This window comes from Phyllopteryx taeniolatus, chromosome 13, assembly GCF_024500385.1.
Source record: "Phyllopteryx taeniolatus isolate TA_2022b chromosome 13, UOR_Ptae_1.2, whole genome shotgun sequence".
NCBI lineage: Eukaryota > Metazoa > Chordata > Actinopteri > Syngnathiformes > Syngnathidae > Phyllopteryx > Phyllopteryx taeniolatus.
The window spans coordinates 21,593,509-21,620,807 of record NC_084514.1 but is presented as its reverse complement, the minus strand read 5'-3'; the positions used below and the strand labels follow the sequence as shown (position 1 = coordinate 21,620,807).

The 27,299-nt window shown below is 41.3% G+C and overlaps 1 protein-coding gene across 3 annotated transcripts in view; it reads right to left on the bottom strand.

Moving 5' to 3' along the window:
* Positions 1-27,299, bottom strand: part of sntg2 (syntrophin, gamma 2) — a 117,174-nt gene that overhangs the window by 79,819 nt on the left and 10,056 nt on the right. For 2 of the 3 annotated variants that reach the window (XM_061795316.1, XM_061795315.1), the window contains exons 2-7: positions 10,679-10,816; positions 10,507-10,563; positions 10,333-10,390; positions 7,386-7,429; positions 1,195-1,236; positions 445-532 (exon numbers count right to left, since the gene is read on the bottom strand). In XM_061795316.1, the coding sequence (XP_061651300.1) occupies positions 445-532; positions 1,195-1,236; positions 7,386-7,429; positions 10,333-10,390; positions 10,507-10,563; positions 10,679-10,816 (427 nt within the window). The remainder of the gene's footprint in view (positions 1-444; positions 533-1,194; positions 1,237-7,385; positions 7,430-10,332; positions 10,391-10,506; positions 10,564-10,678; positions 10,817-27,299) is intronic. The other variant, XM_061795317.1, reaches the window with a different exon arrangement.

Genomic DNA, 27,299 nt, shown 5'->3' with positions numbered 1-27,299 from the left:
TTTGGTGCCGCTTTTTTGGAATGTGTTGCAGGCATAAAATTCAAAATGAAAGAATATTTGCAAAAACAAAAATAAATAAAAAAACCAATAATGTCTATCAGTTTGAACATTAAAAATCTTGTCTTAGTAGTGTATTCAACTGAATATTGGTTTAAAACAATTTGCAAATCATTGTATTCTGGTTTTATTTACATTTTACACCTCCCAACTTTCTTGGAATATGGTTTTGTACATATTATACAAACTTTTATAATTGCAAGTTTCGTACTACCTGCCTTTACCATAATGTGTCACTTTAAGCTAATCTAAGGAGGTTCAGACGATAGCATCTCCCCCTTATCCTCAATCTTTGGGCTTTTCTTATAGCACATACAGTGTGTTGAACCACAATCAAAATGTTTGTTATTGTAACCTTTAAAAATATATAAAATTCAGGACTCTTACCAAGAGGCAGTTTAAGAAAAGATGGAACTTCTCGTAGATATCGCACAGTAAGGATGACTTCATCTCCGGCGGTGCGCAGGAGGTGAACCTGACAGGAATGTTAGAGAAAGACAAAGATGGAGAAAGATAATCAAAATGAAAGGTCAGCAGTGAATGAGCAATTTAAAATCGGTGCAATAAAAGCTAATCTTGTAGAGTTTTAATGCACATTTTTTACAGATGTATGTACAGAACATAGCCGTACGAAAAAAAGGTTGAGCAAGATTTATAATGTGTAATCTTAAATAAATTTTTTATGGCTTTTAAAAATTTCACTTATGGTAAAATTGATGCATTTACAGTTAAGACATGTTAAAAGATGATTTGGAAGAAAGATTTGGTTTCAGCAATGGAAAAGGAAAGGGACGGACAAATGCAGTAATTTTAAGGTGGTAAAAAAAATAAAAATGTCTGTAAAGTGTGTTTGTCAAAAGTGAGTGTCTGGTAAACAATGACACCAATGTTGAATATGTGTGAGGAAGTGGTCACAATGGAGTGGTCAATCAAGGGAGAGACAGTCTGAGCTGATCAGGTGAGGGATTTTGGAACAATGATAATTTTAGATTTGTCAGAATTTAGACGTGGTTGTCCTCGAAGGAATGTCTCGGATTAATGAGGTGGGGCTCAGGTTTTGGAACCTTGGAACATTGTGGTAAACACAACACATGAGTGCAACAGGTCCACCTGTCATTTTACAAAAAATATACTCACAACTTGCTCATGAGTACAATGCTCCACATTTATGCCATTAACCTAAAGAAACCAAAAGAGAGTAGAAAGATACTTCAGTGAAGTGATATCGCAACTCCCAATTTCATAGTATATAAATCAATGCATGGATTTTTTTAAGAATCCGACCCAGGCTTGTTCATAGATCATAATAATTGCAAACGCCACAAGACAACGCGTTAATGCCAAAACACAACGGCACAAGCAGAGAACAGAAATGCAAATGCCATAACATAACGACATTCATCCACAACACTGCAACATTTTGCCAGCCACCTAGTGACTGAGGAGAGAAGTTGACTAAGCTTTTATGAATGAAATTGGGAAAAATTAAATGACAGTTTGACTCAAGATTGTACTTTTCAAAGTATTTGTTTGTATTATTCTGTTGACTGGCCCTGTTGAAGCTAATGTTACCAAGTTAACAGTCAATTGTACACTGAAACTCAGTAAGATTTCTCTCCCCACCTTACAGGTTAAGATGTATTGTCCATTTTGTGGTTCTGGGTTACACTCTGAAACCGAATTCTGCAGTTCTTGTAGCAAACATCAAATTCCTTAGCAATGTTGACCAAAAAAGCACAAGTGAGGGTAATGCTACACATTGAGCTGTTCAAATGTAGACATCTGTGGATTCTTGATTATTCTTAATTAGCTCTGAGATTTTATTTGGCTCAGTTTGATGCAGGAGGTAGTGCACTCATTCTGGAATTTCAGAAAAGGTGAGGTGAAAAAAAGGCACAGCTGAAATAAAATAACGTAAAGGTAACCTCTTTGCTTATTTATGTAATTGAACTTGTAGGTAGTCCATTTTGCAAGGTTTTTGTGATATGTAATGTAAATTGTAGTCAATTGACTTCTTAACAGTAGCCTTCTATGTTTCTCTGTAGATTTCGATAGGCTTTGTGCGACTGAAAGATGGAGTCCTGAAACCAGTGAGAGGAATGGTACTCCCTCTTTCAGTCAGAATTACAGAATGTTGCACTGCAAAAATTGCAGGCCTTCAACAAAAATCTTTCGACCGGTTCCCACTTTCTGTTGTACCCCGATGATCGAAAGATAGTAAATGTACCAGGAACAAACATACATTCTCTTTGTAAGATACAAAGAGGCAGTGGGGAAAGCGTACCAACGCATCATTGTACATTTGTGCAGTTGAAGAGTTCATTACCTTTTGTAAATCATCCTGAAATTAATTACCAATCTATATGAGCGCTCTGATGTCGGTCTAAAATATTCACCCGGAGTCTGATCTTGTATTTCACAGCTCAGGAAACCACCACAGATTCAGAGAATGGGAAATAGAGCTTGGCAGTTGTTTGAAGTTATTGACCGCGCCACAGCAGTATCCTACAGTCGACCCATCCTCTGCCACATGAAGAAGAGGTTAACTGCTTTGGAGGTTGAAGAAATTTTCCAACCTGAGTTTAGTCCAGGACGACATAGAATGAGCTACTGGAAAGACTACTTACTTGATTGCGAAGGTACTATATATACATACTTTCTGATAAGTACAGCTGTTGTGGTTTATGGTTACACCTTTTGTTTTCATAAAGTTTCATTTTAGAAAATGACAGTTGGGTATCCTTGGAAGAGCTCTTCATGTTTGCCTCAGGTGTGCCAGGCATGCCTGCTGCTGGAATGGATCCAAAGAAACACCTGAATGAACCTCAATTTTCAGATAAAGAATTCGATGCTTTTAATCTCGTTTGAATAATCAGTTATCGTGTTGATTGGGTATGATGTGCCAGTCAACAGTCAATATTGTTGGTCCCTTAAAACAAACTTGTTTAATATTTTTACTAAATTAATAGTAGTGACCACATGGTCAGGCTAGTGTTTCTAACCATTTTATTGTCGCTGGAACTTCTACCTTTTATTTGTTGGTAGGTGCTGGAGCTTCTATCCAGCAACAATTGCAGATATTCACTTTGCTCTTGTTTACTTATGAGCACTTCAGAAGCTAGGTGGGCTGGTTTTGCCCATTTGTATTTTCATATTAAATATAAAATGTTACTACAGTATTCTGTGTTATTTTTAACTCGGTGTGTTGATTGTTTTTAGACTGTATGTGCTTGAATATATTGCATTACAAATTAAACTTGACTGAAATTTAAATAAAAAACACTGATGTGCCCATCAGCTCATCACAACTCTTCTCAGAATGGCAATATTATGACAGTGTGTACAACAACTGAATGACAGTACATTTTCTAATTTTATTGAAGTGTCCATGTGCTTTATATCCTCCATCATTTAACTGTTTCAATTGTTCACTGGATAACAGTGGTGATTTTAAAAACCAGCCATGTCCTTCAATCTAATGTACTGTCGTTCTCTACAGCACATTCCCACTGCAAAGGAGCTGTCAGAGCTCCCTGTTGTTGCATTTCTTCAAAAATGTACCTCTAGACCAGGAGTTGCTGTATGCTGGCTGTGTAAGTGGTGAAGGATTTGTGACGATGTTGGGAATCCACAGTTCTTCCCATGAAATTTAGGCGCAAGTAGAGAGTATATTAACCAAGCATTCCATCAACAAAGCCTTGGTTTTATGTTTCAAATTTGGTGGCCTCGAGACTACAGTACAAGGAGGATTGTCAAGACAAAGGTTTGAGCCAATGGGATTCCAAATTAAAAAATGAACATAATCCTTTATGTATTGGGGCAAAGCTGCCCTTCACTGTTGATTTCTTCTACAAAATAGTTTTCATACGAATGCTTATGTTTTAATTAAGATGAGAATCAATAACGAACCGTTGACTGGTAATATAAATGTATATAATTCTATCCATAAAAATGTACATCAATGGGGAAAATTTGAAAACGGGAAACAGCAACCAATCTCACAGCCTTTGTAGTCCTTCCATCCATTAGCTATGCCGCTTTATCCTCACTTGGGTCGCAGGCATGCTGGAGCCTAATCCCAGCTATCTTCAGGCGAGAGGTGGGGTACACCATGAACTGGTCGCCAGCCAATTGCAGGGCACATCGTAACAAAGAACCATTCGTGCACACATTCACACCTAAAGGCAATTTAGAGACTTCAATCAACCTACCATGCATGTTTTTGGGATGTGGGATGAAAACCCACACAGGCACAGGGAGAACATGCAAACTCCTCACAGGTAGGGGTCAGGATTTGAACCCCAGTCCTCAGAACTGTGAGGCAATGTGCTAACCAGTCGTTCACTGTGCTGCCAGCCTATGTAGTTTCAGATTAAATTTGGCGTGTTTATTAATGAATTACAATATTTAAATTGAACAAGCATAGTGGATAATAGGATTACGGTCATACAATATATTAACATCCTAAAATAATGGCCCAACTCGCCTTTCAAAAAGGAGTTTACAAAATAGCCCAAAAAGATATCTGAGAGGAGCTATTACAATAACACAACCGAAAAATGCATCTTCATCATAAAGAGTCCTTAAAAACAAACATCTATTCCACATGAACCACAGTTGGACACAACGGGAAGGTTAAAGTGCACTCCACTACTGGACAGAACATATCATACCCTGGTGACAAAGGGAAGCATAATTTAAGTCTGAATCTGACATCAAATAACTACTAATAGAACTGTCACTGACCCTCTTCTTCTTCTTTGTTTCCTTTCGGCTTGGCCCGTTAGGGGTCGCCACAGCGCGTCATCCTTTTCCATGTAAGTCTATCTCCTGCATCCTCCTCTCGAACACCAACTGCCATCATCTTTCCCTCACGACATCCATCAACCTTCTCTTTGGTCTTCCTCTAGCTCTCTTGCCTGGCAGCTCCATCCTCATCATCCTTCTACCAATATACTCACTATTTCTCCTCTGGATGTGTCCAAACCATCCAAGTCTGCTCTCTCTAACTTTGTCTCCAAAACATCGAACCTTGGCTGTCCCTCTGATGAGCTCATTTCTAATTTTATCCAACCTGGTCACTCTGAGAGCGAACCTCAACATCTTCATTTCTGCCACCTCCAGGTCTGCTTCCTGTTGTCTCTTCAGTGCCACTGTCTCTAATCCGTACATCATGGCTGGCCTCACCACTGTTTTATAAACTTTGCCCTTCATCCTAGCAGAGACTCTTCTCTCTAAATGCGCTCACATTTATCGACTCTCACAACTTAATGAGCAGCTTAATAGCATGAGTCATGGCATGCTGGTCTCACCAATTGCCAGGATAGATTCCAGGTCGTCATCAGCTGCCAAATAGATCTTCTCAGTGATCAGCCTATGCAAATAACTGTGGAACCCATTGGAGCCACATGCTTCTGCAGAAGCTGCTCCAAATGCTTCTACTTCGCTGGTCATTCATGCCTCTGCTGATTCGTCCTTCATGTTCCGTCCTACAACTTTATGGTCCACAGAACTTTTCAGGTGATTCCTCAAACTGTTGCTCCTTTTTAGTTACGTGCTGCCTTCATTTTGAACTGCAAGCAGCTACTTTTCCAACTGAGCAATGTAAGATTGCATACATAATCTCACACCTGCCGGGCAGATCTGAGGCGTGGGCAACTACAGAGTGGTCCAGATATTCAACACATTGCACATCTTAAAGCACTCATTGTGCACACTTTGGGCCTGATTTACTAAATGCTTGCACATGCAAAAATGGGCCCAAACGTAATTGCACGCAAACAAACGTGGAAGCTGATCTACTAACCAGGCGCATCCAGGATTGTGTCTACCAAATGTGCAAAATTTCCATGCAAATTTATTATGCATGTTCTGGAAGGAGTATATGCAAATAGTTGAATTTGACATATGCAATGTGATTTATCAAACCTGAGACAAACTGCGATGGTTGATTTTGCCCTTTTAAATTGTGCATTTGAAAATCTGGTGCAAACAGCACAGCTGTTCGTAACCATGAAAAGGAGCTACAGGCAAAATGACAGGCGATGGGGAGAATGGGTCTTAAGGGTAAGTAAAGCTTATCGCTCAGGTTCATAGGGTCATAGAGAGATTATTTTCTTTTTAGTTAAATTCCCCGGATCTCCTTATTCTGAGCCACCCTTGGCTCGTTAAACACAACCCTCAAATCAAATGGACCAGTGGTGAAAGAGGCAAGTGGTGTACAGCTCAGTCATACCAGGTGGGACATTGGGTCTGGTTGTCTACCAGAGACTTTCCATGTTTTTTGGGCCCTTTCCCTGTCTCCTAGCTAATAAAACTCGTATCAATTTATGAGTCATCGCAACTTCCATGTTCCACGTCAGTCTCCTGAAACTTGCCTAATAAAGTGAATTTTTCCATGCTTCCAAAACCCCTCCAACATCCCAGATCGTTATTGTTGATCTTATGTTCTCTCGTGGTTAAACTGGTTTTTTTTACTCTGCTTTTTGCCTACCTCTTGCATGCTTTATTTGCCTTTCTGGATTGACTACCTGGTTAAGACTTTATTCTTTAGAGCAGTCGTCCCCAACCACCCTCGTTCGCTAACGAAACAGCGCTATATCTTAGTCCTACTTAAAATACGGGTTTATCACAACAGTTAACTCTCACGCACCAAGTCCGCTCTGATACAGATACAGTCATAGGTTGCTGCTCGACACAGGCAGAACTACTCGTACAGAGTTAAAAGTCAACTCTCATTGAGGCGCTACGGAACTGCATTCTGGTCTGGCGGCCTACAATAACTCCGACCCCCACTCCTGCATCGCACCCACAGTGGACGCACCACGAACGCAGGAGGAGGAAGCAGAAGCGAGCAAAGTGTGTGTGTATATATATGTATGTATGTATATGTATGTCTGTGTATATGGATGTAGGCACGGTGGCCAACTGGTTAGAGCATCTGCCTCACAGTTCTGAAGACTTCAATCAATCAATCAATCCCCCGGCCCCGCCTGTGTGGAGTTTGCATGTTCTCCCCGTGCCTGCGTGGGTTTTCTCCGGGCACTTCGGTTTCCTCCCACATCCCAAAAACATGCACGGTAGGTTAATTGACGACTCTAAATTGCCTGTAGGTGTGAATGTGAGTGCGAATGGTTGTTTGTTTGTATGTGCCCTGCGATACTCCTAACCGGGAACACTGCTTTAGACTACCTTTAGGCTCAGTTGATTCAAGCAAGTGATTTCAACCATCAAAAATATGAACATATATTTCAAAAATTAAATGCCACATTACAAAATAGAAGAGTATTGCAAACAGTATGTGAAATCCTTGGCAGTGGAGTACTCACCTGCAACACAGCATCACCAACGAACAGCGTCCCTGTCTGATCAGCTGTGGTCATCAACGGACAAGCAATAGAGGTCAATAAAAAAAAATCTGAAAATAATTGTTCATTTCATACGCCCTAATGTGGTGGAAATAACAATCACTGTCTCCGTCTGACTCATCTTGGGTAGCATCTAATTGGTTAGACAAAGAACATCAAGCATGGAATCTGAAAATAATCAGGAAGTCTTTTTAAAAGGGGTGGGGTGACAATGCAACTCCTGTTTTACAATGATTTATAAGACTGAAAATGCAGTGAGATTTGTGAACACTTTAACCTGGGTAAAATTATTCATCCTGAAGACAGCTGAAATATGAAGATGCTGAATAAATTGCATGACTATTGATGTGCCTTCAGCTGCTCACAGTAAAACATCACTGCACCAAAATTCTGCATCTGCTTACGTTGATGAAATTAATATTTATTTTACAGGCAAAAACTCTGGTGGACATACCATGGCCTTGGATCAGCATCATTGTATGTCTCATATGACTGGTGGATTGAATATTTACCCACAGTTTAAATTCTCTCTCACCTACACATTTTAAGAAATGCAAAATAAATAAATAAATACATAATAAAAAAATAAAGTATTATTTGGCGTGTAGGTTCCTGTTTGCATAATGGCACCTCTAAGGTCAATTGCAAACACAAGCAATTCCAAACACATTACACATTGGTTGACTTCTGATTTGTTGGTATATAGAATTAATAATTTGCATAGAAACAATCAATTCGTTACAGGATCAAACAGTCATCATCATACACATTTATTAACTATACAGGCAATGTATTAAGGAATGTAACATTCTAATTTGGACAATTATTCAAAATTTATTTAGAAGACATTGCTGTAAATCTTCTGTAACACAAATGATTTATTAATGGTCATCATTTAAGGTGCAGTTTACCAAAAGCACAATCTCATGAAATCCAAACGCCTTGGGACATACAGTAATATATGCCTTTCTGTGACATATTGGGAATATGAGGAAAATAGAAGGCATACAAAGCTCACTATATGGTAGTGATGTTAAATTAGTTACCGCAATTTCTCGTGTATAATGTGCATTTTTTGCCCCTCAAAAAATGGTCAAAAGTCAATAGTGTGCATTATACATAGGTATAGGGGAAAATGGGGGGAAAAAACTTTCCCATTTTATAAATGTATGCCACCACTTATAGCGCTGGTGTCAAACTGGTGGCCCGGGGGCGAGATCCGGCCTGCCACATCATTTTATGTGGCCCGCGAAAGCAAATCAAAATCGCTAATTGTGTTCTGGTGTAATACCATTGAGATATTTGCAAGCATTTTTTTTAACCAATCCCCCTTTGAAAAGAAATGTAATAGTTTAAAAATATGTATTTATAGGCTTCTGATTTCAAAACGGCGGCACGGTGGCCGACCGGTTAGAGCGTCAGCCTCACAGTTCTGAGGTGCGGGGTTCAATACCCGTCCCCGCCTGTGGGGAGTTTGCATGTTCTCCCCGTGCCTGCGTGGGTTTTCTCCGGGCACTCCGGTTTCCTCCCACATCCCAAAAACATGCATTAATTGGAGAATCTAAATTGCCCGTTGGCATGACTGTGAGTGCGAATGGTTGTTTGTTTCTATGTGCCCTGCGATTGGCTGGCAACCAGTTCAGGGTGTACCCCGCCTCCTGCCCGATGACAGCTGGGATAGGCTCCAGCATGCCCGCGACCCTAGTGAGGAGAAGCGGCTCAGAAAATGGATGGATGGATGATTTCAAAACTGGTTATTCATCAATGTGTTGTGTATACTGTAATTACAGTATATGAAGTAATCTTTCATTTATATGGGTTCACAGTTGTAGCGACCCTCGCAGGGAAGTCATAACTGCAATGTGGCCCGTGACAAAAATGAGTTTGACACCCCTGATCTAGAGGTTATGAAAAAGCTGTACAGTTTCATTCTAATATGCCACAGCCACCTAGTGGTTATGAAAAAGGTGTAGCCTACACTTTCATTCCAATATGACACGTATACGTATGATTGCATGTGTACAGTTGTGCTCATAAGATTAAATACCCTGGAATAATTTGTGAAATATAGTTTTTTTTTTAAATATGAATGATGACTGAACAACAACCATCATTCATTTATTTATGGTTATGTTTTGTTTAATAATAATGCTTTTCTGAAATGCTTGAATGTTTAATTTGAATCCCATTAAAATGAAATTAAATGTGTTTCGCCTGGCCCGTCATGTTTTCTTTAAAGAACTGTACACATCTTACAAATTCTGCCTGGCTAATCAAACATGAGGACAACTGTGTGTTTTCTCATTTACTCAATAAAAGTAGGGCTGTGAACTTTCAAAATAGGAGCAAGTAAATAAAAAGAAAGGGTTATGTGTTCAAATAAAGTATTTCACTTCAGAATAATTTTTGGAAAAAAACTAACAAAATACAGATTATGCTTAATGTTTTGATCATAAGGGTGGAAGCAAAATCATGCATTGTAAAAATGCATTATACATAGGTAGAAGGGGTTTCCACAATTTTGAGGTCAACTTTGGGGGTGCGTATTATACATGGGTGCGCATTATACACGAGAAATTACGGTAAGTAGTGTTTTACACATTCATTTGGGTCAAATGCTATCACTTTACTCCTGTCTTTATTCCACTGAACAAGATGAACTAAGCATGTCTTTGTTGTATGTATACATACAAACATATTTCTCAAGTTTATTAAGAAATGTAAACATTTATTTTAATTTCATGTACCCTCTATGCCAAGACTCATCTTTGCAAATTATTTGAAAATAAATTTTGTTTGCAAGATCATCAAAAGGCAGGAATATTTTCTCCATATGTGAACATTTCTATTCACCTTGATCAAAGACTTTTAGATGTGCACTTTTGAGTGGGATAAACTACATTCTTACCAACTTGATCTTTAAAAATCTTGGAAATAACCACTGGCACATTATTCTCGGCACCCCCCTGAAAAGCGAGAGAGAGACAGATGAAACCGTCGACCTCTGACAGTCACCTTTGCTTGACAAAGCACTTTTCATTTCTACTGCAATGTTTTTGAAATTAAAAGTGGATCTGCTTACTTTGATGCTCAAGCCCAGACCGCCAGTTTCTTGTCTTCGGAGTACTACATTTCTGTACTTTAGAAAGTGTGAGTTTCTTATTGGCAAAAGGATATTGTGAATGTGACAGAAGTGGTCTGGAGTTATGCAGCATGAATCGCAATACAAGTCTGAAGCCCCTAGGGGCACTTACATTTACTTGGGATTCACTTCCTCTTGTGCAAACCACGTCCAGCTTCTGTATGGTTAATACCTCTTTGGTTAGTTTCAGGCAGACGTCATAGGAATTATTGGTCCCCTCATTGTATAGCAAAGCGATTCCAGATTTCAACTGTTGGAAATGAGAAGCGCATTGACATTTTGCAGAGCAATTAAGCGCACAATGAACGTGTGAGCCTCTCCTCTCAATGATTCAATGGTAGCATGTTCAGCTTTGGGTGAGTTGCTTTGCTTGACATGAAGAAAGTGTGAAAAATGCACAAGACAGTCACAATAGAAGGCATAAATGATAGCAGTCATTGGCATCTTGACCATAATACCACAATAGTAAGTGAATATACCAGTGAATATAAAAGAGTGCACCTCATTTCCAAATTAAACACATTATTATTCTCTGTGATCTTTCACTGTTTAGTCTCCCTTTGACTAACAACTGAATTGAAACCCACACAACTAGAGCACTGAGATGTTCCAATCATAGAAATTTCTAGCCCATTTTCAACCCGTCCTGAAAACTCCTAAAATGAATCCCAGCACCCCTGAACCTCTGATCCTAGAATTCCCCCTGCTGACTGGAAGTCCATTAACGTTGTTGCTCCTTTTAGGACAGAGAGAGAGAGAGGAGCAAAAACAAGAGTTCACATATTATTAGTCAAAGTATTCACAAACATGAACATCCACCCATCCATTTTCTGAGCCGCTTCTCCTCACTAGGGTCGCGGGCGTGCTGAAGCCTATCCCAGCTATCATCGGGCAGGAGGTGGGGTACACCCTGAACTGGTTGCCAGCCAATTAGGGCACATATGAACAAACAACCATTTGCACTCACATTCACACCTTAGCAATTTAGAGTTGTCAATTAACCTACCATGCATGTTTTTGGGATGTGGAAGAAAACCGGAGTGCCCGGAGAAAACCCACACAGGCACGGGGAAAACATGCAAACTCCACACAGGCGGGGCCGGGGATTGAACCCTGGTCCTCAGAACGGATAGATGAACAAAACAGTGAAATTTGTCTTGCCTGGCTGCGAGCTCAGCACCCCTAAACCTCAAATTCTAGAACCCCTCCCCCAGTTCCAATTACCGGTAATTAAATTTCCAAAATGTTTTGTCTCTCAAGTGACTGCAAATGGGCTTTGTTCAAATTGTGCAGAAATTAAAGTCACAAGTCAGGCAATGTAACTCTGTGATTTCTCACCTCTCTTGTCTGACCAGCCTCCAACAACATTCTTTATAAACTTAAAATTCAAGGGGGATTTTTTTTAAATTACCCATCGATAATTACATTTACAGTTTATCCTGTTCAGGTTCACCTCAGATGGATTAGGTAGAGTACAAATACTTCGTAAGAAGAAAATCTTCTTTAAAAAAAAACCACACGATCTGCGTTACTGGTTACTACAAAATAAAATCAGTTTTGCTGACGTACTGTAATGCCCTAACTACAAGGAGCTCACTGCTGTCAACCAAAGGCCAGTCAGATCACCTCTTTGGCACCCCTGCCTCACTCCTTTTTCTGTAGTGAGACAAACTGCAAGCAGCTATGAAGTTTATTCTATAATGTTGTGCGTGCATTAAAGTCAGTATTTATTTGTCATTGGACATATTAGCGGTGTACTGTTTATGCAGCATTTTCTTTGCTAATACTACGTGACACATTTACGTGCAGACTGTTGCTATTTTTAAACAGAACTCTACTGCTCGTGTTGGGCGAGCTACTGTACTTGGATATATTGGACAACGCCAGTCCACAGGCTAACATTTGGCCCAATAGCCCTCTAGCTCACTAGCCCACGAACCAGCATCTGCGTCGTCCAATAAGTCACCGCTTCACTTGGTTTTGTGTCATGTGTGGGTTCACATACTGTAACAATGCGTGTAGCGGTCTAGCTCGTTAGCCCTTACAATGCCGCTGCCGCCCCTGCGAAAGCTTCCTCCGGGGCGTCCAAGAGGAAGAAGAAGATGATGACCATCAGCGAAAAAGTGAAACTTTTAGATTTGATCAAAGAGGGCAGAAGTTATGCATCTGTGGCACGCCATTATGGCGTGAATGAATCTACAGTGCGGTACATCAAGGAAGAGGAAGAAAACATCCGCAAAACTGCTTCAATAAGGAATCGAAACGTGTGGTAACTCCGCGTAATAAGAGACGGGGTTATGTCCTTGTACATGCGAATTTTTAAGCAAAAGAAAAAACAAAGACAACAACTACCCATCACCATGTTTTTCTCCAATGTAAAACCTGGGGTTTTACACCATCCGAGTGAACCTAAAGCCTCTACGAGTCAAGTGAGAGCCTCTCCTCCGCCACCAACGCAAGCCTCTTTGCCTCTCTCAGAAGGCAATGTTGATGAATGTTAATTACTGTATAAGGTTTTATAATTAAAGATTTAAGTAAATACGTGGACTGTTGTAATTTTTGTCTCAAATATGTAAAGTATAAATACTGTTAAATACTATTTTAAACATTCTCGTACCCACATACACATCCACGAAAATTCCTAGGGGGAGGGTATGGGGGCAAATCCTACTTCGCGGTTTTTCACCTTTCGCGGGGGGTTCTGGTCCCCATTAACCGCGAAAAACGAGGGAACACTGTACCAGCAACTTGTTTAAACACCTCAAGACTCCACATCCAGAGGTTCACGACGCCAAAAGCCAGGCAATGGAGAAGGCAGCGTCAGGTGCAACAGCCGCACCCAGACAGAGGTCTCTTCTGGAAAGTTTTAATCAAGGCAAAGTGTACCAGTTTGAGCAATGTGTTTGTGACAGTTTGAAAAAAAACGACAACTTTTGGTCTATACTGTAATTTTGTCATGATGGACACTATAGCTCCTTTTAAACCTTTCCACACACTATACAGTATTTTATTTAAATAAGTTGTGATGGGTGTGAGTGTGAATGGTAAATGGTTGTTTGTTTATATGAGTCCTGTGATTGGCTGACGACCAGTTCAGGGTGCTGCTGGGATAGGCACCAGCCTACCCACGACCCTAGAGAGGATAAGCGGTTCAAAGAACGGATGGATAATTCCAGTGCAGTGGTCCAGAATAAGGTGCATGGTAGTTCGGTGCATGGTAGTGCATGGTAGGTATTGTTTGATTTTTCACCATTGTGAAACCTAGGCATGGTTTGAATTTGAGTGATTCCGGTTCCTCATTTCAATTCCGGTTCCAAACGACTCTCGATTATTTTAGGCGGCTGGGTCAAAAAAGTTTGCATGGTTTAAATAAAGGGTGTCCAAATTATGAACATCCATTTTCTTAGCAGCCTGCAGAATAACAAAAATTACCATTCAACTCGGGTTTATTTATAACCAGTATCAATATCAAATCTATGAGCTAAACAGAGTGATTTACTGTATCGAAAGCTTTCTTGGACCTCAGGAAAGCTTTCGATACAGTAAATCACTGTTCTTCTTACCAAGCTCTCAAAATTTAACTTCTCTCGCAAAACTGTGAGCTGGATTGAATCATATCTGCATGACCGAACACAATCTGTATCAGTTAACAACTGCAGATCAGAGTCTCTTAGGCTAACCTCTGGAGTCCCTCAGGGATCAATATTAGGCCCCCTTTTATTTAGTCTTTATATCAACGATTTGCCCACTGTTTGCTCTGAAGCAGAGTGCGTAATGTATGCAGACGACACAGTTTTCTTTGTTCATGGTCGCTCCAAAGATACTGTTGCTGCTAAACTCACTAATACAATGTCCTGTGTCACAACTTGGTTGCAGGAGTGCTGTGTACAGCTAAACGTTTCTAAAACTGTAGGCATGTATTTCACTAAAACAAATAGAGTATCAACTGACCCCGACATACTTGTTAATGGAGAAAAAATGCAAATTGTCAGCCAATACAAATATCTTGGGTTAATAATAGATTCACAGCTTTCCTTTAAAGCCCATATTGACAAATTGTGTCTTCTTCTTTTCCTTTCGGCTTGTCCCGTTAGGGGTCGCCACAGCGCGTCATCCTTTTCCATGAGAGCCTATCTCCTGCATCCTCCTCTCGAACACCAACTGCCATCATGTCTTCCCTCACGACATCCATCAACCTTCTCTTTGGTCTTCCTCTAGCTCTCTTGCCTGGCAGCTCCATCCTCATCATCCTTCTACCAATATACTCACTCTCTCTCCTCTGGACGTGTCCAAACCATTGAAGTCTGCTCTCTCTAACTTTGTCTCCAAAACATCGAACCTTGGCTGTCCCTCTGATGAGCTCATTTCTAATTTTATCCAACCTGGTCACTCCGAGAGCGAACCTCAACATCTTCATTTCCGCCACCTCCAGCTCTGCTTCCTGTTTTCTCTTCAGTGCCACTGTCTCTAATCCATACATCATGGCTGGCCTCACCACTGTTTTATAAACTTTGCCCTTCATCCTAGCAGAGACTCTTCTGTCACATAACACACCTGACACCTTCCTCCACCCGTTCCAACCTGCTTGGACCCGTTTCTTCACTTCCTGACCACACTCACCATTGCTCTGGACGGTTGACCCCAAGTATTTAAAGTCCTCTACCCTTGCCATCTCTTCTCCCTGTAGCCTCATTCTTCCCCCACCACCCCTCTCATTCATGCACATATATTCTGTTTTACTTCGGCTAATCTTCATTCCTCTTCTTTCCAGTGCATGCCTCCATCTTTCTAACTGTTCCTCCAGCTGCTCCCTGCTTTCACTGCAGATCACAATGTCATCTGCAAACATCATGGTCCACGGGGATTCCAGTCTAACCTCATCTGTCAGCCTATCCATCACCACTGCAAAAAGGAAGGGGCTCAGGGCTGATCCCTGATGCAGTCCCACGTCCACCTTAAATTCTTCTGTCACACCGACAGCACACCTAACCGCTGTTCTGCTGCCCTCGTACATGTCCTGTATTATTCTAACATACTTCTCTGCCACTCCAGACTTCCGCATGCAGTACCACAGTTCCTCTCTGGGTACTCTGTCATAGGCTTTCTCTAGATCTACAAAGACACAATGTAGCTCCTTCTGACCTTCTCTGTACTTTTCCATCAACATCCTCAAGGCAAATAATGCATCTGTGGTACTCTTTCTAGGCATGAAACCATACTGTTGCTCGCAAATACTCACTTCTGTCCTGAGTCTAGCCTCCACTACTCTTTCCCATAACTTCATTGTGTGGCTCATCAACTTTATTCCTCTATAGTTGCCACAGCTCTGCACATCACCTTTGTTCTTAAAAATGGGCACCAGTACACTTTTCCTCCATTCCTCAGGCATCTTCTCACGCACTAGAATTCTATTGAACAAGCTGGTCAAAAACTCCACAGCCACCTCTCCTAGATGCTTCCATACCTACACAGGAATGTCATCAGGACCAACTGCCTTTCCATTTTTCATCCTTTTTAATGCCTTTCTAACTTCCCCCTTACTAATCATTGCCACTTCCTGGTCCACCACACTTGCCTCTTCTACTCTCCCGTCTCTCTCATTTTCCTCATTCATCAACTCCACGAAGTATTCTTTCCATCTCGATAGCACACTGCTGGCAGCAGTCAACATATTTCCATCTCTATCCTTAATCACCCTAACCTGCTGCACATCCTTCCCATCTCTATCCCTCTGTCTGGCCAGCCTGTATAGATCCTTTTCTCCTTCTTTTGTGTCAAACCTGCCATACATGTCATCATATGCCTCTTGTTTGGCCTTTGCCACCTCTACCTTTGCCCTGTGTCGCATCTCAATGTATTCCTTTCGCCTCTCCTCGGTCCTCTCACTGTCCCACTTCTTCTTAGCTAACCTCTTTCCTTGTATGATTTCCTGTACTGTGAGGTTCCACCACCAAGTCTCCTTCTCTCCTTTCCTGCCAGAAGATACACCAAGTACTCTCCTGCCTGCTTCTCTGATCACCTTGGCTGCAGTGGTCCAGTCTTCTGGAAGCTCTTCCCGTCCACCGAGAGCCTGTATCACCTCTTCCCGAAAAGCTGCACAACACTCGTCCTGTCTCAGCTTCCACCACATGGTTCTCTTCTCTGCCTTTGTCTTCCTAATTTTCCTCCCCACCACCAGAGTCATCTTACACACCACCATCCTATGCTGTCTAGCCACACTCTCCCCTACCACTACCTTACAGTTGGTAACCTCCTTCAGATTACATCGTCTGCACAAGATGTAATCCACCTGTGTGCTTCTACCTCCGCTCTTGTAGGTCACCCTATGTTCGTGCCTCTTCTGGAAAAAAGTGTTCACTACAGCCATTTGCATCCTTGTTGCAAAGTCTACCACCATCTGTCCTTCCAAGTTCCTTTCCTGGATACCGTACTTACCCATCACTTCTTCATCACCCTTATTACCTTCACCAACATGTCCATTACAATCTGCACCAATTACGACTCTCTCTCTGTCTGGGATGCTCAGAACTACATCATCTAGCTCCTTCCAGAATTTCTCTTTCACCTCTAGGTCACATCCTACCTGTGGGGCATAGCCACTAATCACATTACACATAACACCCTCAATTTCAAATTTCAGCCTCATCACTCGATCTGATACTCTTTTCACCTCCAAGACATTCTTGGCCAACTCTTCTTTTAAAATAACCCCGACTCCATTTCTCTTCCCATCTACACCATGGTAAAATAATTTAAACCCTCCCCCTAAACTTCTAGCCTTACTGCCTTTCCACCTGGTCTCCTGGACACACAATATATCAACCTTTCTCCTAATCATCATGTCAACCAACTCCCGAGATTTTCCTGTCATAGTCCCAACATTCAAAGTCCCCACATTCAGTTCTAGGCTCTGTGTTTTCCTCTTCTCTTTCTGCCGAAGAACCCGCTTTCCACCTCTTCTTCTTCTTCTTCTTTGACTTCGACTTCGACCCACAGTAGCTGAATTTCCAACAGCGCCCTGCAGGTTGACGCCGCCGGTGGCGGACGTTGTTAACCCGGGCCACGACCGATCCGGTATGGAATTCTTTGGATGAACGCTCATATTTGTTTGGCAAGGTTTTAAGCCGGATGCCCTTCCTGACGCAACCCTCTGCATTTATCCGGGCTTGGGACCGGCCTACAGTTTGCACTGACTTGTGCCCCCCATAGGGCTGCATTTATTGACAAATTGTGTAAAAATGTCAAATTAAACCTCGCAAATTTTCGTGCAATTCGGAATGAAATGTCAACTGAAGCTGCAAAGTTTACCTGCATTCAATGATTCTTAGTCACTTTAACTATTGCATAACCAGTTGGTCCCAGGCTGGTCAGAATGCAAAAAAACCATTGGAAGTTTTGTACAAACAAGTAATTAAAGCGATGGATAAAAAACCAAGGCACTATCATCACTGTGCAATTTAAAAAAAATACAGTCTTTTAAACTGGGACAGTCTTCACATATTTGCAGATTTAAATTTGATTTATAAAGTACTGCATGATTTGGCCCCAGCTCCTCTGGCTGAGTTCATCAGCCAAAGAAACAGCTCTGAGCGTGTCACTCGAGGCTCTGTCAGAGGTGACTGTCTCATTCCTCTGCGCAGGAGCACTTTCAGTAAGTCAGCCTGGTCAGTGAGGAGCGCTGGTGAGTGGAACTCAGTATCTGAGGAGGTTAAACTGCTTACAACATACAAGGCCTTCACAAAAAAACTGAAAATGTGGCTAGTTAACACCTATAGCTGCCAACACTAAAAGACAAGTATGTTATGTTGCCTTTTTGTTATGATCAAAAAAATTATGGTTTTATTCTCTCTTAATAGTATAGTTTGATTATGTATCCTGTATTATATTGTCTTGTAGATGTATTTTACTGCTTTTTTACATCATGGCCAGGGGACTACAGATGAAAACTAGCCTTCTGGCTAATTCTGGCTTTTTTAACCATGTGTACTTCATGTGTTTTATGAAATTGCATTGTCCCCTTTCAAAAATAAACTGATAAACTGAAAAGGTAATGTGTGTGGAAGTAAGGCAATTGACTTATTTATTTATTATTGTTGCTGCTGAAAGTTAAATATAGCATCGTTAAAATAGTTATTTGGGACTGTTTTATCACGTCGAATGGTTTATGTTTTAACTTGACTTCCTGTTTTAACCACATAGCCTTTTATTTTGAAGGGTACACACCGGAACTCAGCATTTTGGCACGAGAAATAACTTCACACGACACCGGTAAAAACGAAAGTAAAACGGTATGCAAGAAAAAGAGTTATGAATGGAAACAAATGCTCTGTAAAACGTTGATTTCTTTACCTACCCACCGATGAGACACAAGGTTAGTGTTTGTAATGTAATGAGACAATGTTTTAGGGAATTTTACCCCAATTCATTGTGATATAAAGTTGCTAGTTTGACCTTTGGTGAAATTTTAGCTCAATGTTAAGCTTGTAATGTGACTGTTTCCACTTTCTTTCCAGTATGGTAAAGTCATTTATATTTTATTTTTATGTCTGTCATCAGCTCTTACGGTGGTTTTAAGACTAAAATAAACACTAAACACCATCACTGCAAGTGTGCAACCCACCGTTTCACTCACCCAATTGACTTGACTGAACTTCCACGCGGTGTAGGCTGAGGCTCGGACCGGGAGGGGGAGCATGTCAGACTTCTACACATCGTGAAATCCTCCTTTGTACAATATAATCTTAATCCAAGTGTTGCACAGAGGTGACTGGTCATTTATTTGAAGATAGTTAACAGTTTTGTTCGCCGCTGCCGTTGGGCACAAGCACGTCTTCATGTGTTTGCCGGTAAAAACGGACGCCAGGTCCTGTCCACCCGAGAGCGACAAACCCAAATGGCACCGGCGAAAACCCATCCATCCATCGATCCATTTTCTGAGCCGCTTCTCCTCACTAGGGCGTGCTGGAGCCCATCCCAGCTATCATCGGGCAGGAGGCGGGGTACACCCTGAACTGGTTGCCAGCCAATCGCAGGGCACATACAAACAAACAAGCATTCGCACTCACATTCACACCTACGGGCAATTTAGAGTTGTCAATTAACCTACCACACATGTTTTTGGGATGTGGGAGGAAACCGGAGTGTCCGGAGAAAACCCACGCATGCACGGGGAGAACATGCAAACTCCACAGAGGCGGGGCCGGGATTGAACCCCGGTCCTCAGAACTGTGAGGCAGACGCTCAAACCAGTCGTCCACTGTGCCGCCCGGCGAAAACCCATCACGTCAAATAAACCTTAACAGTCACCGAATGACTTGCCAAACAAAAAAGACAAACACCCATTTCGGCGTCTTCTAGGTACCTTTAATAACACGTCAGGAACATTTTACTTGACAACCACACTTGAACATATGTTCCAATATGAAGGAAGTGATTGATGACTGCTGAACAATGGAACATGGTCAACCAACCACCCACCACCCTCACCATTCCACCCCCCACTGGTGGTTAGAGATGGTGGCCATGGACATTAAAAGCATATTCAAGAAATGCCTTGTTTGTAGCGATCAAACAAACCTTCAGAAATATTTTTACGCCTTGATGTCTACATCATTATTGTGTCCGTCTTACAGCTCCAGCTGTGAGACTTTGAGAACTGTTCGTCTTGATTTGAAGCCAAACAGTACGAAATGATGTTGTATTTAACAATTAGTTGATTTGCCAAGACTAAAGTTTAGACAATCATTCTATATGCTTGCTCTATGAGTAAGAGTAGAAATTTGGGAGTATTTTAGATTAATATGTGATTTTTAAAACCATTTCCTTTATGGGCATGGTCTTCTCTACTTCCCCTGTCCCTTAGACACACCCCCTGGGTATTTAACCCTTTGACTCCCGGCTCTTGTCTTCTTGGCTCTGTTCCTGCTGGCTAACATCCCTGCAGCCACGGGGCGGCTTTGTTGCCTAAAGGCCAGTACCTAAAAATCTGACAGTCAGCCAATGATTTTCTGTCTTCCGGCAAGTTGTTGCATTCCATGCACACGAGTCAGTGTTACCAGCAGGAGATCAATAGCATCGGTAGCATGAGACAATTTAGCACGGGTGCACGTCGCATGGAAGCCCGGCTTACAAGCTACATTTGCTGTTACATCAAAAGTAATTGAAAGTGATCATATAAACCAAACGTAATTACCTGTAGTAATTGTTATACTAGACATAGAATAGAAGACATATCTTATGAATTGTCGTATACACCATACAATAGAATTCTCATGTTATCAATTCTTATTGTATTTATAGATTTAGTATTCTGTATGAGATTGTTTACACTAGTGGCCCCACAGTAACCTTGAAAATATTTTAGCTCGTCCAATATACTTGCAGGGAGTGTGCTTGGCAACTTGTTTACAGGATCTTGCAAAAGAGGAAGGTTGCGGAATGTTCTAGCAGACAGCTACAGGGAAACAAGTCATCCATCAGAGAAAGGCCGGAAGGCAGAAGGTCAAGATGACCATGAGAAAAGCCAGCTGCGAGGAGGAACACCGCCCCCTTCCATTACTTGTGTTGTAATATACAAATTGTGGGGTGACTAGGGAAAGATGCCCCATTTTCTCTCCGCCTGCAAACCAGACACGAGGCTCGGCTCTAGGGAGAAGAGAAAACGCCCAGAATTCTGTCAACATGATTTGCGGAATTTTTGAGAAACATAAACGAATAAAAATTGCAACCTGTGTGAGTCATTGGAGTAAACTCCTTTCCTGAGAGAAAAAACGAACATGGAAAAAAATGGTGAGTGTGGTGGGAGTTTATTAATTTATAATGTGGGGCCTTGGATCATGCATAGGACAACATCTACGTGACTCCAACATAATGACTAATAAAACAAAGGAAATCCACTATATTCTTCACTTTCCCGAACTAAAATGCACACGACTCACTACAATGTAAATATATGCAACTATATATAAAAATACATACATATTTATCAACGGAGCCATCTGGGGCAATGACGTCACGTGGCTTATCGCGCATTTTCAGCACATAGTCAACTCACGTGTACCCAAGAAGCCAGCGGCGCAAACGGGGACAAGGGATTGGCATACTCAAGATGAAAATACAGTCACTAATTCATGTTTCTCTAAGGAGGACAATACTACGGTTCGTTGTACACTATGCGCAGACACACTCAGTTTATGGACCCGCACACAATCGGCAGGGTTGTTACAGTCTGTGTCTGTCTGTTTATCAGTTAAGAGTCTTTAAAGAAGTGATTTAGCCCTACTTTTATTTCGTAAATTAGAAAACACAGTTGTGCTCATACATTTGATTACCCAGGCAGAATTTGTAAGATGGGTACAATTCTTTAAAGAAAACATGAAGGACCAGGCGAAACACATTTAAGTGTACAGCTTTTTTATAACCACTAGATGGAGGCATACATTTATAAAATGTGAACGTTTTTTTCCATTTGCCCCTATAGCTATGTATAATGCGCACTATTGACTTTTGACAATTTTTTGTGGGTGGGGGGGGGGTCCGCATTATACACGAGAAATTACGCTAAATTACTTTTTCAGGGTAACTGTGGCAACTGTGTCGACATCATGCTGACTGGACAAAATTGTGTTTCTTTTGAAGACACATCAATTAGTATTGGCCTCACAGTTTATATTGGTTAAGGAACCCCATCTGTGGACACAGCGGATAAGGTTTATAACTGACAAGAATATCATCCAGGGAATATCCATCCATCCATTTTCTGAGCCGCTTCTCCTCACTAGGGTCGCGGGCGTGCTGGAGCCTATCCCAGCTGTCATCGGGCAGGAGGCGGGGTACACCCTGAACTGGTTGCCAGCCAATCGCAGGGCACATAGGAACAAACAACCATTCGCACTCACAGTCATGCCTGCGGGCAATTTAGAGTCTCCAATTCATGCATGTTTTTGGGATGTGGGAGGAAACCGGAGTACCCGGAGAAAACCCACGCAGGCACGGGGAGAACATGCAAACTCCACACAGGCGGGGCCGGTGATTGAACCCGGGTCCTCAGAACTGTGAGGCTGACGCTCTAACCAGTCGGTCACCGTGCCGCCTCATCCAGGGAATAGAAAAAAATAAAAAATTAATAAAATGCATTTACACAGTGTACCTTTTTTCTGCATATGTCAACAAACCAAGCATCTCTCTCTCTTTTCCTTCAAATCATTGCCCACTTGAGTTCCCATTGGTTCTGGCAACAATACTTTCCAGGCCCTGATGACCTTGAAAAGCTACACTACTGTCAAACAAACACAAATATACAAGCATAGCCTCCAGAGAGAGCTTGCGCGCTCATAGAGCTTATGTCCACATCGATCATAATTTCTTCACGCCATCACGCCGAATACATGATGAACTTGCCTGCAAGATTAATAAACACAATCCGACTGATAAAATTAGATTCATTACAGGGGCTGTATCAAAATTGTTATAAAAAGATAATAATGGGTCAGTTTTGAGTGACACTGTCATAAAGGTACTAAATGCACTGCAGCATACTGAGAGCTTTTGGCAAGATTTTTGCTTATCACCAACATAAAACACAGTCACTTCGCAGTATGATGCTTTGAATGATTTTCAGTTTAACATCACTGCAAACTAAAGCAATAATAATGAACGGAATGCTAAATGGATATCTCTGCGTCAGCGTCAATATATCCCTTTTAAAACATAACATTAACATCTTTCACAAAGACCACGTTCAGACAGCGCTTTAACTGAATGAATGTGAAAGCTTGTGCACTGTGATTGGCTAGACTGAACAAAAACAGTCAAAAATGGATGGCCGAACTAATTTTGGGGTGCACAATTCTATGCTTATAAACTATATGGAAATGGAAGATATACTGTAGGATATGAAGACGACTCCATATTTTCTTCCATGATACGTTTCTGTTGGTATAATCTACATGCAACTGTGGATGGTGATCTTGTGGGTGACATGGTACTTTTATGCACATAAATATATTGAAATGACATATCGTCAGCACTCATCCTTGTGGAAATGTATCAAATATCTTTGTGATGAGTCAAAAAAAGGAGTCATTGTTTGCTGCGGAAATAATAAGAACAGGACATGCCTTGAAGTATTCTTTTTTTTAAGAACAAGAGTCATATGATAGAAGACTGATGAAGAGTATTTTTTTTATTATTATTATTATTATTATCTCTATACTACTGGTATTGCTACTATATAGTGCTATATTGGAGGGTCCAAATGGATGGAGGTCTTGTTTGTGGATGGCCACAGCCCAGCAAGGCTGGGAGACTGAAAAGAAATCCAACTGAAGGTTTGGCTGCTATGGATATAAAGGGAGAAAAAGTCAGTGTGGCCACAATCATTCCCTGACCTCAACCCTAGTGAGAACCAATGGTGCATACAAGAGAAGATCTATGAAGGTACATGTCAGTATACAGAGCTGCCAACATACAGTATAAAAATTCGTAATAAAATAGCATGCAACAAGCAGCTGTTCAATGTGGTTCAATCCAGCTGGTAATGCTGGATATTTTATGTTCCCCCCAATGTGCAGAACAATCAGTGTTACGGCCGTAACGCATCAACGTTCAGTGATTTCCGTTACAAAATACGGACATTCCGTAACATTTTACTGCTCTGAGTATACATCGAAATAGCAACTCTGGGAGGCAATTATTGTATAGTCAAATAAGATGCCGTATAGGCACAGAAACTGTACGTGGACTTCCACATTTTCAAGTGTAAAATGCAGCCTATTTTGTATTGCGTATGTCCTTTATTTTTTATCGTCACATAAATTGCAAATTTGTGATATATTTTCAGGTCTACTAACTGCTGTCTGAAACAACTAACCATGTGTTATTGGAGCAAAAAGAAATTTATGAGGTGTCTTGGTCATGCCCAATGGTACAGCAGAAACTAAATAAATGCTTTCAGAGCAATGCAAGAGTCTGGTTGCAGGTCATCCACATGCTGGCACTTTAAGGGCAAATTTTGAGCTGTCTTTTGTAAACATTATTTTAACCCCCTGAGGCAATATCATTCTACACAGTGCAATGACAATAAAGGCTGTTCTATTGTGTTTTATTGTATTCTATTGTATGCACATAATCAGAGTGAGATGCAAAACCACTGCTTTCAGTGCATGTTTGCTGTCTTAGGTAACAAACTGTGTGTCCGCACTAATGTCTTATCAGCTACAAAAGGGACACGGTGGGATTTCTTCTCTCTTAATGGGAAATGAAATTCATAAGATTCCTGCCTAGGGTCTAAAAAAAAAAAAAAAAAGCTAATGAAACAACATGGGTATTAATAATGCAGAGGAGCTATTTTATCTTTATTTGCTAAACAATCATTTCAAGAAAATCTGTACACAGTGACATTGCAAGAGTTATGCCACAATCTCTTGGCATTTAAATAATTAAAACAGCATCTAAATACGGTTTTAATTAGTCCCTGGTTTTGTAGTTAGTATGAATATATTTTTGTACTTCCTATGGGGATTGATTATAAGATTAAAACTGGAGTATTCACTTTGGTCTAATTCTCATCTCTCAAGGTTCCTGCCAATAGTTTCCATGCTTATACCTATTCATTTAATTAAACTAAAACGGCATTAAATCTACAGTATATATTATACAATGACATAGAATATTTTACCCATGAATACGACACATATTTTTGTAGGATTCAGACATCATGTAGAGTACATTAAATTCCTGGACCAGGATCATTAAATGACACTGTTTTCATAGAGAGCCTGAACCTTAATGTTACATTTTCCGCTGGATATTAAGTATTTGAGTATTAAGTGAGAACGCAACCTTCCCAATTACTCATTTTGGTCCAGGAAAATAAACCAGATTATTTTTGTTCATTTTACAAAAACATTGCTGTTCACACACCACTGGGATATAATAATCCTTCTGCAGTCTCTGCCAAGAGACAACCTCAGGCTCGTGACCACAGAGTTTTGTAATTCTATACGACATGCATGTCACTTCTTATTTATTTTGAAAGGGATAAGCCGGGGTGTGATCGCCTGATAATAGGTATTGCATTGGTACATAGTTAATCCCATTTGTAATGATCTGAGTTTGGGGTGTCCTTGGTGTCTTGTACCACGAGCCGTTTAAAATTGGTCATGATGTACTGAGTCCCTGATTAGGATGCCAATGTTCTGTGTCTCAGAAGACATTTGACAAGTTGACATGCTTGAAATTCAAATGATAAAAAAATGTGGATAATGTATGGGAATTTCAATGTTGATTTGTTAAACCCATGGACCCAAAAAAAACCAGACTTTATTAATACAATGGATAGTAGATAGTGTCTTTTCCCTGTAATTATGAAAACCTAGTAAAATAACTATAGATCCAGCCACACATATAGATAACATACTTCCACATAAAATTGACCATAAAATACTGTTTTTCCAATTTTACAAAATTATTCTGATAAAAAGTAAATCAAATTACCAACTTAACAGAAATAAGACCTAAAACACAACATTCCACTGCTGCCTTAAAGAGAGATCGAGAAAAAGAAAATTGGTTTGAGATTTACACAAATGGGCGGCACGGTGGACGACTGGTTAGCGTCTGCCTCACAGTTCTAAAAGGTCCGGTGTTCAATCCCCGACCCCGCCTGTGTGGAGTTCACATGTTCTCCCCGTGCCTGCGTGGGTTTTCTCCGGGCACTCAGGTTTCCTCCCACATCCCAAAAACATGCATGGTAGGTTAATTGAAGACTTTAAATTGCCCGTAGGTGTGAATGTGAGTGCGAATGGTTGTTTGTTTATATGTGCCCTGCGATTGGCTGGCAACCAGTTCAGGGTGTACCCCGCCTCCTGCCCGATGATAGCTGGGATAGACTCCAGCACTCCTGCGACCCTTGTGAGGATGGGGCCTACCAGTGTGGTCGCCTCGGTAACGCGCTCTCTAGTATTGTTTTTGTTTTTGTGTTTTTCGTCCGTCTTTGGAGACCTTACACGACTCACTTACACAAGGGGAGACCTGCTAACCATCAAGGAGGCTACTCCGGACTTTCTGTCACCAACTTTCGCAAATCCGCTCAGTTTTTTCCCCGAGTCACTCACCGGAGCGGCGTCCGCGGTTTTCGGCGCATGGAGACGGAAGCGGCGCCACAGAGGGAAACTCCGCAAGAGAGGACACAGATTGCCGTTCCCGTCGATCCACCTCGCGAATGTACGCTCCCTACCCAATAAAATGGACAAGCTTCATCTTCTGTTAAAGACCAGTAAAGACTTCGGACATTCCGCGGCCTTGTGCTTCACGGAGACCTGGCTTTGCGACGCTGTACCCGATGGCGCCATTATGCTTCCCGGTTTCCACATTCATCGAGCGGACCGCGACATTGAATCATCGGGGAAAACAAAGGGCGGCGGGATATGCCTCTATATCAACGAAAAATGGTGTACGGACGTCACGGTGCTCAGCACACACTGCAGCCCGCATTTGGAGTCGCTATTTTTATACTGTAAACCATTCTACTCGCCACGTGAGTTCACATCATTCATCCTGACTGCAGCCTACATCCCGCCTCAAGCTAACACGAACGCCGCACTGCTAACGCTCGCCGAAAAAAACACCCGGACTCACCCCTCATTATTCTCGGGGACTTTAACAAAGCTAAACTCAACCACGAACTCCCTAAATACAAGCAGCATATCGACTGTCCTACCAGGGAAAATAAT